At 34.3% G+C, this 15,609-nt stretch overlaps 1 protein-coding gene across 2 annotated transcripts in view; it reads left to right on the plus strand.

Annotated features, from left to right (window-relative positions):
• KATNBL1 (katanin regulatory subunit B1 like 1) overlaps nucleotides 1-10,362 on the plus strand; it is a 48,085-nt gene extending 37,723 nt beyond the window's left edge. The window contains exons 3-10 of one of the 2 annotated variants that reach the window (XM_012742864.3): nucleotides 217-257; nucleotides 2,174-2,453; nucleotides 5,318-5,436; nucleotides 6,143-6,193; nucleotides 6,289-6,378; nucleotides 6,730-6,819; nucleotides 7,608-7,701; nucleotides 9,388-10,362. In XM_012742864.3, coding sequence (XP_012598318.1) covers nucleotides 217-257; nucleotides 2,174-2,453; nucleotides 5,318-5,436; nucleotides 6,143-6,193; nucleotides 6,289-6,378; nucleotides 6,730-6,819; nucleotides 7,608-7,701; nucleotides 9,388-9,420 — 798 coding nt within the window. In that variant the 3' untranslated portion in view covers nucleotides 9,421-10,362. The remainder of the gene's footprint in view (nucleotides 1-216; nucleotides 258-2,173; nucleotides 2,454-5,317; nucleotides 5,437-6,142; nucleotides 6,194-6,288; nucleotides 6,379-6,729; nucleotides 6,820-7,607; nucleotides 7,702-9,387) is intronic. The other variant, XM_076004226.1, reaches the window with a different exon arrangement.
• The last annotated feature ends 5,247 nt before the right edge of the window (nucleotides 10,363-15,609 follow it).

The raw sequence follows: 15,609 nt of genomic DNA on the forward strand, positions 1-15,609 counted from the left end.
TGTCTAGCAGCTTGGAAAATAGGGAGATGAGTATGTTGCTTTGCCAAAAATACCTAGGTACGATGTTGTACCTAATGATTGAAACTACAGCATTAGAACAGAGAAAACTGTAATCCAAAAAATGTACTTGTTGAATTGTAAATTTGTTGATATCAATCACAAAGTTTACATAACTCTAACTTGAATATGCTGCAACGACCTACTTTCATTTTTCAGGTTAAGAAATCTCCAAAACAGTTGGCTGCTTACAAAAATAGGTAAGAACTTCTTTAAAGTTTGTGGGGAAGTGCAAATATCGAAATAAGGATGAAAGTAAGGAGAAAAATAAATATTCTTTTTTATTAAAATAATGATTAACTTTATCATCAAACAGCTCCTTTGTGCCAGGCTCTGTGCTAATAAACACATCAATATTATCTCTGTTCCTTACAGCAGTCCTACTTGATAGGTATTATGACCCCTAACAGTTGATGAGAAAACTAAAGATCAGAGAAGTTAAGTGATTTGTTCAGGATCATACAGCCAGAAAGTGGTAAAGATGTCATTCATTATCAGATCTGCCAAACTCTAAAGGCACGTTCTACAAAACCACACGTTCTCACAGTGTGATCTGAAGGCTTAGGAAGTCCCTGAAGACCTTTCAGGGAATTTGTGAGGTCACAACTATTTTCATAATAATACTAAGACATTATTCACCATCTTCATTTTCACTGTCTTGCAAGTAAGTGTACAATACAGTTTTCCAGAGGCTATATTTGATATCACAATAACTGGATGGAGAACGAGAATTCACTGTCTTCTGTTAAACCAGATTATTTTAGAAAATACGGGTTTTTTGATAAAATATTCTAGGTTAATTTGTAATGAGTCATTACTTTTGAAATGAATTAACAAGTATTTTAAAATTTTCTCAGTTTTAGTTTCTGACCCAGTAAACATCAATAGATATTACCAACATAAATAATTCTTTGGGACATTAATAATTTTTATGAGAGCAGACCAGGTGCAATGGCTCATACTTGTAATCCCAGCACTTCGAGAGGCCAAGGTTAGAGGATCATTTGAAGTCAGTATTTCGAGACCAGCCTGGACAATATACTGAGACCCCATCTCTACAAAAAGTATAAAAAAATTAGCCAGGCATGGTAGCACATGTCTGTAGGTAGTGCCAGGTTTTTTGGGAGGTGGAGGCAGGGGAATTGCATGAGCCCAGGAGTCAGAGGCAGAAGTAAGCTATGCTGTGCCACAGCACTCCAGCCTGGGTTTGACAGTGAGACCCTGCTTCTAAAAAGGAAAAAAAAAAAAAAATTAAGAGGGCAATGCATCCTGATAACAAAACATTTGAGAACCACTTTACTTAATCATGAGATTTGCTCTATTGTGTTCTGTCTTATACAAAATTAAATATACTTCAGTTTGTTTATTTGTTTGTTTGTTTATTTATTTATTTATTTATTTATTTATTTATTTATTTATTTATTTATTTATTGAGACAGAGTCTTGCTTTGTTGCCCAGGCTAGAGTGAGTTGCCATGGCATCAGCCTAGCTCACGGCAACCTCAAACTCCTGGGCTCCTGCCTCAGCCTCCCGAATAGCTGGGACTATAGGCATGTCCTACCATGCCCAGCTAATTTTTTCTCTATATATTAGTTGGCCAATTAATTTCTTTCTGTTTATAGTAGAGACGGAGTCTTGATCAGGCTGGTTTCGAACTCCTGACCTAGAGCAATCCGCCCGCCTCGGCCTCCCATAGTGCTAGGATTACAGGCGTGAGCCACCGCGCCCGGCCTATACTTCAGTTTAATTAAACTAACTTTAAAATATTCAAACTTATACAGTCTATCACTTTGTTAGAAAAAGATTAGGTGTCTAGAAGGTATTATAATTTTCTTATTCCCACAATGGCCTTTAATATTTTATTTTAAAGCCATGGATTTACTATGTCTCTTTATTTGATATAAAGTGTCATCCTTTTCATTGTTTTGCAGATAATTTATTTCCTTTTTATTTTCCTCTTCAAGCTAAGAGTTAAGTTTTTGTTTTAATTATTCTGTTTACCTCTAATTTTAGTGGACTGGGATCACAAAATGTGGTCTATTAATTCTCTGTTTAAATGCTTTAGAGGTTTTCATATGGTTCTTTTTCATTTAGGAAAATAAATTCTTTTTACAGAACAGTTGGACAAGCTGTGAAAAGCCCGGATAAACTGCATAAGGTGATCTATCACAGAAAGAAGGTTCATCATCCCTTTCCAAATCCTTGTTACAGAAAAAAACAGTCCCCTCGAAGTGGGGGCTGTGACATGGCAAATAAAGAAAATGAACTGGCTTGTGCAGGCCACTTGCCTGAAAAATTACGCCATGATAGTCGAACATATTTGATTAACTCCAGTGATTCTAGTTCTTCACAAACAGAAAGTCCATCATCAAAATATAGTGGGTTTTTTTCTGAGGTAAGTTATTTCTCTGTCATTTCTAGCTTAACTTTGTTCTTGTTATACTATTGTGTGTGTGTGTGTGTGTGTGTGTGTGTTTTTTTTTTTTTTTTTTTGTCTTTGCCATATTCTAGTTTACCACCCATTGAATACAGACTTATTTAAGTGCCATTCGGTCACTAAACATGAAATAGTAACTCCCTGAAACAATTTTCTAGATTAACCACATCTGTATCAGTAATTTATTCCATTTCCCTAAATTGGCAGTATCTAAGATGGAATGAAATACTCAATAGGCTGCTATAAATATCCAGAATGATAAATTGGCTAGTACAGATTTAAAGGAAGGGAAAAGGAGGCTGGGTGTAGTGGTTCATGCCTGTAATCCTAGTACTTTGGGAGACCAGGGCGGAGGTTCGCTTGCCACCAAGAGTTCTAGACCAGCCTGGGCAATAGTAAGACCCCATCTTACAAAAATTTAAAAAAATTAGCCCTGTGTGGTGACACATGCCTGTGCTCCGAGCCATTCAGGAGGCTGAGGCAGGAGGATTGCTTGAGCCCAGGAATTTGAGGTTGCAATGAGCTATGACCATGCCGCTGTACCCTAGCCTGGGTGACAGAGCGAAGCTCGAGTGTGCGTTTGCGCTCGCTCGCTCGCTGTCTGTCTCTCAGACACACACACACACCACCACCACCAAAAATAAAGAAGTCTTGCCTAAAAAGTAGGCCAGTTATCCAGGCATATATTTTGCTAGACTCTCTAAATCGCCTAGTAGAAGATTTGCTTAGGCAAACCTGTATGACTTATTGCCCTTCTGGCTCAAGCATAATTGGTTGTTTTAACAGGCTCAAGGGAATTTTGAGGGGTGATAGAAATATTCCCAAACTGGATTGTGGTGATGATTGCCCAACTCTATAAATCTAAGAACTGTTGAATTATGTACTTTAAACTGTTGAATTATGAATTTTAAGGCATGTAAATTATAGCTCAATAAAGTAGTTTTTATAAAAATGGTCATTTGAAGGAATGGTTGATAAAATTTATAAGTACACATGAGTTTATAATAATAAACATGCTAGGGCCGGGCGCTGTGGCTCACGCCTGTAATCCTAGCTCTTGGGAGGCCGAGGCGGGCGGATTGCTCAAGGTCAGGAGTTCAAAACCAGCCTGAGCAAGAGCGAGACCCCGTCTCTACTATAAATAGAAAGAAATCAATTGGCCAACTGATATATATATATAAAAAATTAGCCGGGCATGGTGGCACATGCCTGTAGTCCCAGCTACCAGGGAGGCTGAGGCAGAAGGATTGCTCGAGCCCAGGAGTTTGAGGTTGCTGTGAGCTAGGCTGACGCCACGGCACTCACTCTAGCCTGGGCAACAAAGCGAGACTCTGTCTCAAAAAAAAAATAAAAAAATAAAAAAATAAACATGCTAGGAGAAATGGAGGGAGTGAGTGGTATCTGTGAAAAAAGAGAAACGAGGAGAATTTTATTCAGTGGTGTATTATCGTGGGCCCTGGAAAATAGGATGATGACTAAACTCTAGTGTTAAAGAAAATCAATTGTCATACTAATTCTTTCACAAATATTGAGAGCACCTTACTGTTAATATTGCTATTTCCTAATCTAGAATGTCCTCTGCAGCCTCTGAGGAGAAATAGATTGGTGGGTGAAAAACAGACACTGCCCTTTCTTTCATGTAGTTATAGAAGTGATGAGGCCAACATTAATCAAATCGTCATACAAACTGTATACTCTGAAGGAAAAGAACATGTGACTATATAACCTAGAAATCTGACCTAGATTGGATCCTAGGTTGGTTCTTCCCTTGAACTGAGGGAATAAACTTCTGAGTGCAAGTGCCTTAAAAAAATATAAAAGTTTCAATTGTGCATTTGAATCACAGCCACTGTGAGATGTTTTTCTAAAGACCCTCCTTTTACTTTGCTTTCTCATTTTCACTACTTTTCACAAGCCTTCCTTAACCTCAGATTGGACTAATAGGTGTATTGATTGCTCTGTTGTTTCAAACCTGTTTTCCTAATTGACTAGCACCTGCTCTAAAAACCTAAATCTAAAAGTGATACCATATTATTTTATCCAAGTTCAAATGTACATAACCTTTGATCTGGCTGTTTCCATTGTAAAATCTTAACGAAAGTATTTAAATTTTTTTTAAAAATTGAAGTCGATCTATTTTGACATTGAAAAATGTTCATATAGGTGAAAAGGCAAGGTTTTAAACAATATATATAATTTAATTTTTAATTTTTCAGAGTGTTTATTTACATACCTAATTTGTCTTTGTCTAGAAAATGGTTTGGAAAGATACATACCAGTCTGTTGACTGTGATTACCTCTGGAGAGTGATATTGGATGTTTTTATGGGCAGGTAGAGAGTATTTGTTTTTTCTCTTATGTAGTTCTGTGTTATTTAAATATTTTATAACAGGGGAATAATACTTTATTATATAAAAATAGACACATTGAAGTGATACTATAACATCACAGAACTGTGTTTATAGTTCCCTTCTTATGCCATTTAGTTGGTAATGACTAGCTTCTATGTTTACCTTTTCCTTTTATCTACGTTCTAAATTAAGTCCTAGATTTGTGGGTCAGCTAAAAATAATTTAAAATTATTGGGATTTAAAAGAAAAATAGTAGCAAGCCAGAAAAAGTATTGGTAAAAATTAAACAGGTCCTAAATTTGTTCAGATCATTTGTTTAATATGTTCAACTATGATATTCCTTTTTGTGGGCCAGTAAAGGAGTCACCTTTGCATAATTTAAAACTATGTCTACCAGAATGATTTATGAAAAAAATAGTTTCATATACTGTTTCAATGTGCTTTTTAACAAATTAGATTATTGCCTTTCAGGTTTCTCAGGACCATGAAACAATGGCTCAAGTTTTGTTCAGTAGGAATTTGAGATTGAATGTAGCTTTAACTTTCTGGAGAAAGAGAAGTATAAGTGAACTTGTAGCTTACTTGGTGAGGTAAGTGTGACCTTTTATGTTCTTTGTTCAATAAAAGTAATTTTCAGTGAGATATTAGAAGTGCCTCTTCTTTTTTTATGTTATTACTAACTAAAATTTTAAACTTCTTATGTTTAGCTTCAATAGAGACAATATGGTTTAAATTACATCCATCACTAGTCTAAGAATAACCAAAATACAGAAAAACTATCTGTTTTATCAGATTGAGTAAAGCTGTTATCTTTTCTGATTAAGATTCTTATCTGTAAAACTAAGAGATACTGATATAGGAAAACTAACCTTTTAAAAAATCCCCTTTGAGTGGGAATTTTAAGCATAACTTTCCTCATTGTATTCAAGTCTATCAAATGTTACCTTAGTTGAGGCCTTCCTTGACTACCTTATTTAAAAATACTTATTTCCTCATTCCCTATCTCCCTTTGCTGTTTTAGTTTTCTTCATAGCACTCTTCATCAATCTACTCTGTATATTTTACTTGTTTGTTTATTGTCTGTCTCTGCTCCATTGACACACCTATACTCACACGTTGGAATGCAAGTCCTATCTCTTTGTTCACTGCTCTATCCCCAGCAATTGACTCATCATAGACACTGAAATTATTTGTTAGATTAATGAATTTCTCAAAAGCAGTGTGAAGATTATAAATGTGAAAGTAAATTTGAAATAATCAGTTCTGTGAGGAATGCTGTTCTTTTTGTATTCACAGGATAGAAGATCTTGGAGTTGTGGTAGATTGCCTTCCTGTGCTCACTAATAGGTAAAAACAATGTTTTTCAGAAAAAAAGTCAGTTTAAAGAAGGTCAAATTGTGGCCTGTTCATATTTTTATGACTTAGTACTTTCTTTATGTTAGTTTACAGGAAGAAAAACAATACATCTCACTTGGCTGCTGTGTAGACTTGTTGCCTCTAGTAAAGTCACTACTTAAAAGCAAATTTGAAGAGTAAGTGTGAATCTGAATCTTGATTCATTTTTCTTTTTCAGCATCCTTGATTTTGTGTTTTGTGAGTACATAATGATAGACTAGGCTCTATGAGACATACATGGTTTTATATTTTAAAGAGCTTTTATTACAGAAATTAGGAAAAGAATATGAAGTGACTAAAGAACAGTTACAAAAGCATCTATAAACGAGTTTTATGAAATAGAATTTTGATCATGAAATAGTGAACTAAATTTTTAAAAAGGGAAAGATCAATATTTATATGTATTTGGGAGGAGGGAGAGACTATCATCTTTTGTAAAGATTTCTTAGATGAAAACACTTGAATTCTGTAACAAAATGTCATTTCAGATATGTAATAGTTGGTTTAAACTGGCTGCAAGCAGTCATAAAAAGGTGGTGGTCAGAGCTATCATCCAAAACAGAAATTATAAATGATGGGTGAGTACACCTTTAAAGATAAACTCATACTGAAATATTTCTCAGAAAAGCAGCTTGATTAAATTAGGCAACAATTTTATTCCATGATCATTAGTATATAATATTTATTCTCTTCATTTTCAGAGAGATATTAATCATTTGTGAAAAACACACACAGAAGTTAAATTGCATAGCCTACGAACCTCTGTATCTCTTCTTCTGGTAGAATCGTTCCCTTCATTTTAGGAGGAAAAAGCACAACAGTGGGTTAGCCCTTATATCCATTATATAAGTAAGGGAGGGGAAAAGAGATACCCTTAGTGGAATAAGGAATGGAAGCATCCTGCAGGGTCTTCGGCTACCTGGACATTAACTTGAGTGTCCAATGTTGATGACTATAATTCTAAAAACCATAATAACCATAATTTGAGATTTGCCTTGATGTGAAAATCTGTGAGTTTTCTACCAGAGTAGCCAGATGATCATGTTGCCACACGCAAAAAATCTCCCAATAGTCTCCTGAAAGTCCATAATTTTCTTTCTAGACTCTCAAAATTTTCTGCTTCATACCCAAGAACAGGTTGTACACATGCTTCAGATGCCTAGTTGTTTTCTTACTTGCTTTGACAACTACATAACCTTTCATTTTCATGTTTGACATGTATTATTTTAAACGGTTGCTTGACTTTAAATAACAGTTTTCTCCTGATTTATACTTGAAAATTTCAAAATTTCATTAAATATATTTACTACCAAAATCTATATCCTACTATATTTGCTTTCTCATTTTTCTTCTTTTTTTCTCCTAGAAATATTCAGATTTTAAAACAACAATTAAGTGGATTATGGGAACAGGAAAACCATCTTACTTTGGTTCCAGGATATACTGGTAATATAGCTAAGGTAATTATATTTAAGCTTAAAAATTAGACATTGAAAATTTGAAAAAATAGTATTATACATTTATAAATGAATTTTTTTGTACTGTTCTAATAAGGTCTAAAGTCAATTTCATATGTGCAAATGCTTAAGGTCCTCTGGGTATGGCCATAACCTTGGCAAAGATATTAGCCATTGAACATGTTTCATATACAGCCACAGAAATGCCATGCTGGGGATATTTAATGAGAGTTTAAGTCAGAGAAAAATATTTTAGACAAAGATTAAGAATCCAGTTAGGACAGCATCAGAAAATAAGAAAATGAGGAACTCAGGAAATAAGAAATGAGAAACACAATCAACTGGTTCTGGAGTATTAATTTTTACCTTGCTTTTGCTAATGTCATGCTTTTTGAGAATATAAAGTGTTTAAATCACAGAATGAATTTGACATTGGTCTTTATTGATATACTTATAGCTTAAAGGAAAAGGTATATTTCTAGTTTGGATTTTAGTATTTAAACTCCTGAAGACATTGGTAGCTTAAATATAATGGCAGGAAAAAAAATGTTAAGAAATATTTTCACCCTTATTACTGGGCACACTGCTATCATAAATGGGCATTAGCCAGGAATAAGAAAACCTTCTTTGATTTAAAAAAATATAATATTCCAGTTTTAGTAGGGAGGCTTAAAGAACATACTCAACTTTTCCCATAAAGACATGTTATCAAACCTTTTATCGAGTGGCGGGCAGGTGGGAGGGGGAGGAGGGGAGGGGGTATATTTATATAATGGGTGTGGTGTGCACCAACTGGGGCCAGACACGCTTGAAGCGCTGGCACAGAGGGGAGGAGGGGTGGCAGGGGCAATATATGTAACCCCAACAATATCTGTACCCCCATAATATAATGAAATAAAAAAATATATATATATATAATATTCTAAATAAGAGGGTTTATGTCACAGACTTACTTGTAAAGTTCTTCTTGGATTCCTTCAAAAAAAGAAGCAAAATGTGTTACCATTGTATGATTTTACTCCATAGAATTCTTAATGATAAGAATCTTAAAAACAGAAATGAATTTCATGGAAATTTTTTGTTGTTTAGGTTTTTAGAGCATACATTACATGCCACCTTGCTCTGGAGGGGTCTTGTATTCTGGATAGTAGTACTGAAGAAATGATTATTTCTTTAGCAATTTGCTTTCAATTATAATTTTTTACAAAGGGAGAAACTTTATTGTGAAAATGACCGTAAAGTACTATTTATTATTGAAAACGATATTGAGTGATTAAAAGTTCAATGTGAACTTTTGTAAGCTATGATAAAACCTCTTTTATAATATTGAACCCTCAATTTGTAATTTTTCTGAGGGAAGAAATCAGAGAGGCAATCATCAAGCTGACCTTGAGTTTATGTAACACTGATAGAATTGCTATGAATGTTAGTATAAAAGCAGAGTTGTTTGAGCACAGGAACCAAAATATTCACTCAGTACTTAGTAAACCTTTATTGATCACATGCTATGTGCTCTAGGCCCTGTGCTGAACAAATGGAGATTAACAAAACAACAACAACTGAGTAAGACACATCTTTTACAAAGGGAAAGTAAGGCAAATCAAACAACAAAAAGGGTAAAGAAAATGGGTTGTGCATATGTGTATTTACTATACTGACTAATGAAATGTTTTTGTTTTATCCTTTAAGGATGTAGATGCTTATTTATTACAGTTGCATTGAGAGATTTCATCTTACGAAAGACCACTTGGTTGTTCAAAACAGCCCTGGACTATGATTTATAAAAAAAAGGTCTCCTCTGAGAACTGTGAACTGTGGAAGAAATCAAAACCATTTTTCCTTTTAAAAAGCCACATATTGAAACCACTAATAAAACCCTAACAATCTACTTCACATTGAAGTGGAAAAATATCCAAAAGGAGCAGCTTCAACTTCAATGAGGTGAAAGTGCACTATGAAGATTGTTCACCTTTGCTGCATTTGGGATTTATATGGTTATGCGGTAACATTGTTTAAGAGCTACTGGGTCTTAATGCAATCCTGCACAAGAATATAATTTATACTATGTGAAAAAATAAGACAGGACTTACTACTAGGAACAGCAAAGACCAATCATCATTCACTTTTTCTAAGATTGTGTTTTATAAAAAAGCACATAAATGTGTGCAGCTATTTTCTTATGTTGAAAAGACTGAAAGTTAAAAACATCATAGCAGAAAACAATATTAAAAATTTTTGTCCACACTGAGATACTGTGTATACAAAATGCCTTAATTATTAATAAGCCAATGTGTTATGATACCAATATCTGTTTAAAAAATTAAAACCAACGATGCTTCTGGCATGATAAAATCATGGAATTAAATCAGGGGCTTACATTCATGGTAGAATGTTGAAACACATTCTACACCATTTTTGAAACTTGAGAATATTTTTAGTATCTCAGATTTTTTTTTCCAGAATCATCATGTCACATGTATGTGTTATCTGTATCTAAAAAAAAGGTGAATATGTATGAATGTTTAACTGGATATGTCCATGGACTTGGCTAATTTATATTCACTTTTTATTGTATATAGATTTCTAATATTTTTCATTTCTGTATCATTTAAACTTTTCATTTGAGTAAATTCACTAAATATTTCTATTTTTTTGCTTTTTTAATTCTGATTTTATATGAATTCTAATTCTTTTTCACTACATTGTTTTAAAAAGAGTTACATACAATGCGTTAGACTTGTTTACAGTTAATGCTGACCTTGTATTTTAAATTCCAACACTTTACATCACTACCTCTTCTAATGGTTAGTATGACATGCCAGCAGACTGTATGAGGTCTTTTTTTAAATACCATTTTTGGTGTCAATGAACCTAATTCTGAAATGTCTTAATAGCTCTAAATCTTACTTCTTTTGAAAATGACTGGAGTTTAATACCACTACTGGTGGCTCATACATCATCTCATCCTTAATACGCCTGACAGGTATCTGAGCAAAGATTTTTAGTAATTGAATTTCTCTGCAGTATTCCTTCAAGCACTTGAATGTAAATCTTTAGCATTTACCCTTTTAGTGACTACTGATAAGAATCTCAAAGCATATTTCTTGCTTTAAAAATGTTCTTTCACTGAGTTCTATTCTTATGTAGCTATATTTCATTATAGCTATGTATTCACAGAGAACATAAATTGTAATAATTGGTTATTTTCTTAAATCTTTAGAATAATTTCAGATTACTGCATTTCTGTGATTTGAGAGTTGAGTTATTAAGAAGTCATTTTTCAGAACATGGGAATTTGAATTGTAAACCTATGCCATCTCTGAAACCTTAAGATGATGAAATATAACCCTTTGTTCCTATTTCTTTAACTATCTAACAGTTTAAACTGGTTAACTTGATTGGAGTATGGTGGTAATGAAGCTAAGGACAGAAGTTTGATCTTTTCATAGGTTCATTAACTTTACACACAAAATAGTTTTGTGGCTACAGATTGTACCTCCCCTCAGGTATCAATCTCACAAATTCAGCTTTCAGTCATAAGGAAGATGCCGTATATAGCTTAGAATAAACTCTTCACTTCAAATGGAATGGTTACTCAAATAATTGGTATATGTGGTCCTCTATACTTTAATATTTAAAATAATATATTCAAAATAAGATATCTAAAATACTATATAATTTTTAGTTTGACCAGTATTAAATAATACTGGATCAGAGATTTTCTGTATGTGACCCAGATATTTCTCTGGGTCACATCATTGACCTAAACTGTATCAAAAATTAAACTTCAACTCAATAAATCAAACTTCATTAGAAATTAAGTATAAATACAAATGAAATATGGAAAGGTATTATCCTGGTAACAATGACTCCTTATGCCTAGATTTAGGTTTGTTGAAGGTGACTAGATAACACTCCACTTTATATACTCAGAGCTGTAAGGCAGCAGAGTTTTTAGCTTATAAAGATTATTCAGTAGCACACGCTCCTAATTTCTGTTCTTTGGCCTTTGCAGTTTACCTTAGTACCTACCTCTCTCAGTTGTGATTAGTATTAGATGTGATTAGTATTAGATGATTCTAAGGTTCTTGGATAATAGATGTTAGATAAATAAATATCATCGAACACTACTGTTACTATTAAGCTCTTCTCATGCCACAGCATTTTAATTTGAACAGTGTTGATCCCTAGAAAGAGCTAAAGAAAGTGTTTGCAAAGTATTTTGGTTGTTGTATTGACCTAGATTAAGACAATCTCTGTCATTGTTCATTTGTTGCTGTGCTGCTAAGCAGCATACAGAACTAAGGGACTATACCCAAAGTGTCCATGCCCTTGTAGCTCTTCTACCTTCTTAGGTCTTCTGTACTTGACTTTGCTAACTTTGCAAGTTTAGGTGCAAGTATTTTATTGAGGCAATAGAGGGTTATAATCAAATAATTTGCTTCTACTAGGGATAAAGTGAATTAATTATGTAAAGAGTGATCATGGTCAGAATAAGGGGTTGAAAGTTAGGAAGCAAGTATTATCAGGGTTTTTAAAATTTTCTGGCAGTAATTTCAAAGGTAGTTGGCACCAATTATTTACATGAATCCTGAGATGTGAGAATTAGGTATAAGTATCTATATCCATTTTGGGAAATCATAAAAACCAGTACTGAACTCTAAGGGCTACTGACAAATTATATCCTAATGCCTCTAAATATACTTGGTACATGTCATATCCTAACCTTAAACAAGGTAGTGTGAGTTCAAAGCTAGATTTCTGGCTTTTGAATCAGTAGTTTTCTTGAATGTAGAACATTTCTGTATTTTGCCAAGTTGTTGATATACTTAACAACAAATGGATAACTAATTGGAGTGATGATTATTAGTTATTGATTGCCGATAATAGAGATCATATTTAAATACATAGTTACTTAAGTCTGAAAAGGCAAGATTTAAGTTAATATTTCATTAGTCATTCCCACTTATCTTTATTCTTATTTAAGAATAAGATGGTAATGTCATTTGCCTTTGTTTATTTAAAGAAAAAAATTAAATTAGAATTATAAGCAGCTGACACAACTGGAGTGGTCTATTTGGATACACTAATTCTTATCTTTCAATCCAGACTTTTATTTTCTGGATTACCTTAGATGGAAATAGTATTGCTGGACATACATTGGTAGGTATTTACTCCTATATTATTATTTCTCCCTTGATTTCTAATTCTTCTAGCTATGAAAATTGTCATAAAACTTTGTGGCACACTATACCTCCTCCTTTTTTATTATGTAACAGGAGTATAGAATAAAAAGTTCATCCCTGAACATTGTATGCTTCCATTTGTAATACAGCTTGATTGATTCAGTGATAGCACCAACTATAACAATGAAAGTAAATACTACATATCATAAACCAATATACTGAGTATGTTTTCCAATGCTGTATTTGAAATAACATATTTAAAATACTATAATCATTGTAATTTTTTCTGGGTCAAATTATTGACTTCAAAGTATCTTCTAAAATCAAACTTCAATAAAAATTAAGTACAACTACAAATACAACATAGTATATACCACAATATTTTCTCTTACAGACTATAATTAGTCATAAAACACAGAAAAACATTCATCACTATCAGTAATTGAATGAAGGGGCAGTCCACAGCTGCCAATGTATTTTTCACAGCAAAGACTGTTATATATTACTGCTTTATATACAAAATTATTACTCTCTGAACTAAGTTGTTTTCAGATGGGAGATGCTAGGAGTCCAGATAAGGATTATGCCCCTAAATACACTTGAACTAGTATTATTCTTAAGTTTTACAGAATTCTTTATATTCATTCAGATTTAAACCAGGAATTTTTTTTTTTTAATGTCCTGGACCTGGGCAGGACTGTTGTAACACTGGATTTACACCAAAGCTTGGAAGAGTTAATCCAAAGTATTTTTTTTCTAGGGTAAGAAAGAGTTGTCATAAGAGAACTAGAAGACATTGAATTGCCAGAATTACTTGCTTCCAGAATTACTCTATTGCGTTTACCAACCAAACTTACAGAATGAAGCCTGGATTGGAATTAGACCTCATCTTCCCGGAGTCAGGACTAGAGTTAGCATTCATTTACTTTCCTACTTCCATTGTTATTTTAAAAAGAAGAAATGGCCGGGCGCTGTGGCTCACGCCTGTAATCCTAGCTCTCTGGGAGGCCGAGGCGGGCGGATTGCTCAAGGTCAGGAGTTCAAAACCAGCCTGAGCAAGAGCGAGACCCCGTCTCTACTATAAATAGAAAGAAACTAATTGGCCAACTGATATATATATAAAAAATTAGCCGGGCATGGTGGCGCATGCCTGTAGTCCCAGCTACTCGGGAGGCTGAGACAGAAGGATCGCTCGAGCCCAGGAATTTGAGGTTGCTGTGAGCTAGGCTGATGCCACGGCACTCACACTAGCCTGGGCAACAAAGCGAGACTCTGTCTCAAAAAAAAAAAAAAAAAAAAAAAAAGAAGAAGAAAAAGTTCATTAGCCCTTTGTTTAAAATTATTTAAACAGGTAAATGAGGACCTACATTACCTCTCTTTTGCCCTGCATTGCACTTGCCAGTTCCTCTGTACAGCTGTACCTTAGCCTCAACAACAGGAGACATAAGAATTGATACCTTCCTTATAGGCAAGTTCTAAAGCTTACGAGGAGTTTGGAAGAGGCTTGTCCTTTCCCCTTAGCAGTCCAAATTCCTTTCCCCTACTTAGAATAGGTGGTAAGAAATCAGTAAAGGGAAGAAACCAACTTACTTTTTAGTTGTTTCCTCAATGATTCTTAGACTACAGAGAGGGTATTCCCAGTTAAAAATCTCATGTCATGTCAGTAATTTATTTCAAATGAAAAGATTTACCCTAAAACTTTGTATAGTTTGTCAGCATATTTGTGTTTCCTCAATGCTTTCCATTCTAGACTCAGCTTCTGTGGCATACTTCCCCTGGCTTTGTGGCCACCTCTCTTGCCTCTTTTTTTCTTGAAGGATCCTCTGCCTGTTAGGCATTGGTGTTCTACAAGTTTCTGTTTTAAGGGCCCTTCTCTTCTTACTCTGCCATTTCCTTGAGAAACATCATTTATTCCTATTGGCTTCCTTTACTGTCTACATTAATTGTTCTTACTTTGAGCGTAGAAGGGAAGCCATTTTGTGGTTGACCAAATAGAATGATTTTTTTAAAGGCAAACATTGAATTGTATGTTCATCATTCTCAAATACATATCTAAACCTTACTCTTAGCTCTAAAATTGTATATTCAATTGCCTACTGGAAGTACCCATTAGGATATCTTTTAGATATCCCAAATTCAGTATATTCGGAATTGACCTCATTCTACAGCTCTACTCCCCTTTATCCACTTTACTCTCACTGCCCATACATGAGCAAAAAGTTTATAAAAAGTATTACAAAGCCCTCCTGAGTCCTGCTTTTCCATTCTCATTGAATAGCCCTAATATCAGCAATTACCAAGCTGCAAGTCTCTGAATCATTTCTGAATCACTCATCAAATCCTGTTGATCTAACCCCCATATTATGTTATCTTTCTACCTCTTTCCACTTCTCCTGCCCTTAATCCAGGGTGTTGCCTCTGTTATTCCAGCAGCCTCCTCACTGGTCTCTCTGGCATTAGTCCTGTATCCCTCCAACCCATTTCCCTACATGCTACTCCAGAATAATTTATAAAGCACTAATCCTACCATGTCACTCCTTAAGGCCTCTTAAGAGAGAGTCTAAAAAGTATGGTTTACAATCTTTTGATGTCGCCTCACCAATCAAAATGAATGTGGTTCAATTTCTGAAAAGAGTACACATCCTTTGCAAATTCTCCTTTCTCCTGAACAGTCTTCTCCCCCAAATTCACCCAGTTATCACTTTCTTAACCTTCAGTTCTCAAC

Source organism: Microcebus murinus, chromosome 6, assembly GCF_040939455.1.
Source record: "Microcebus murinus isolate Inina chromosome 6, M.murinus_Inina_mat1.0, whole genome shotgun sequence".
Taxonomy (NCBI): Eukaryota; Metazoa; Chordata; class Mammalia; order Primates; family Cheirogaleidae; genus Microcebus; species Microcebus murinus.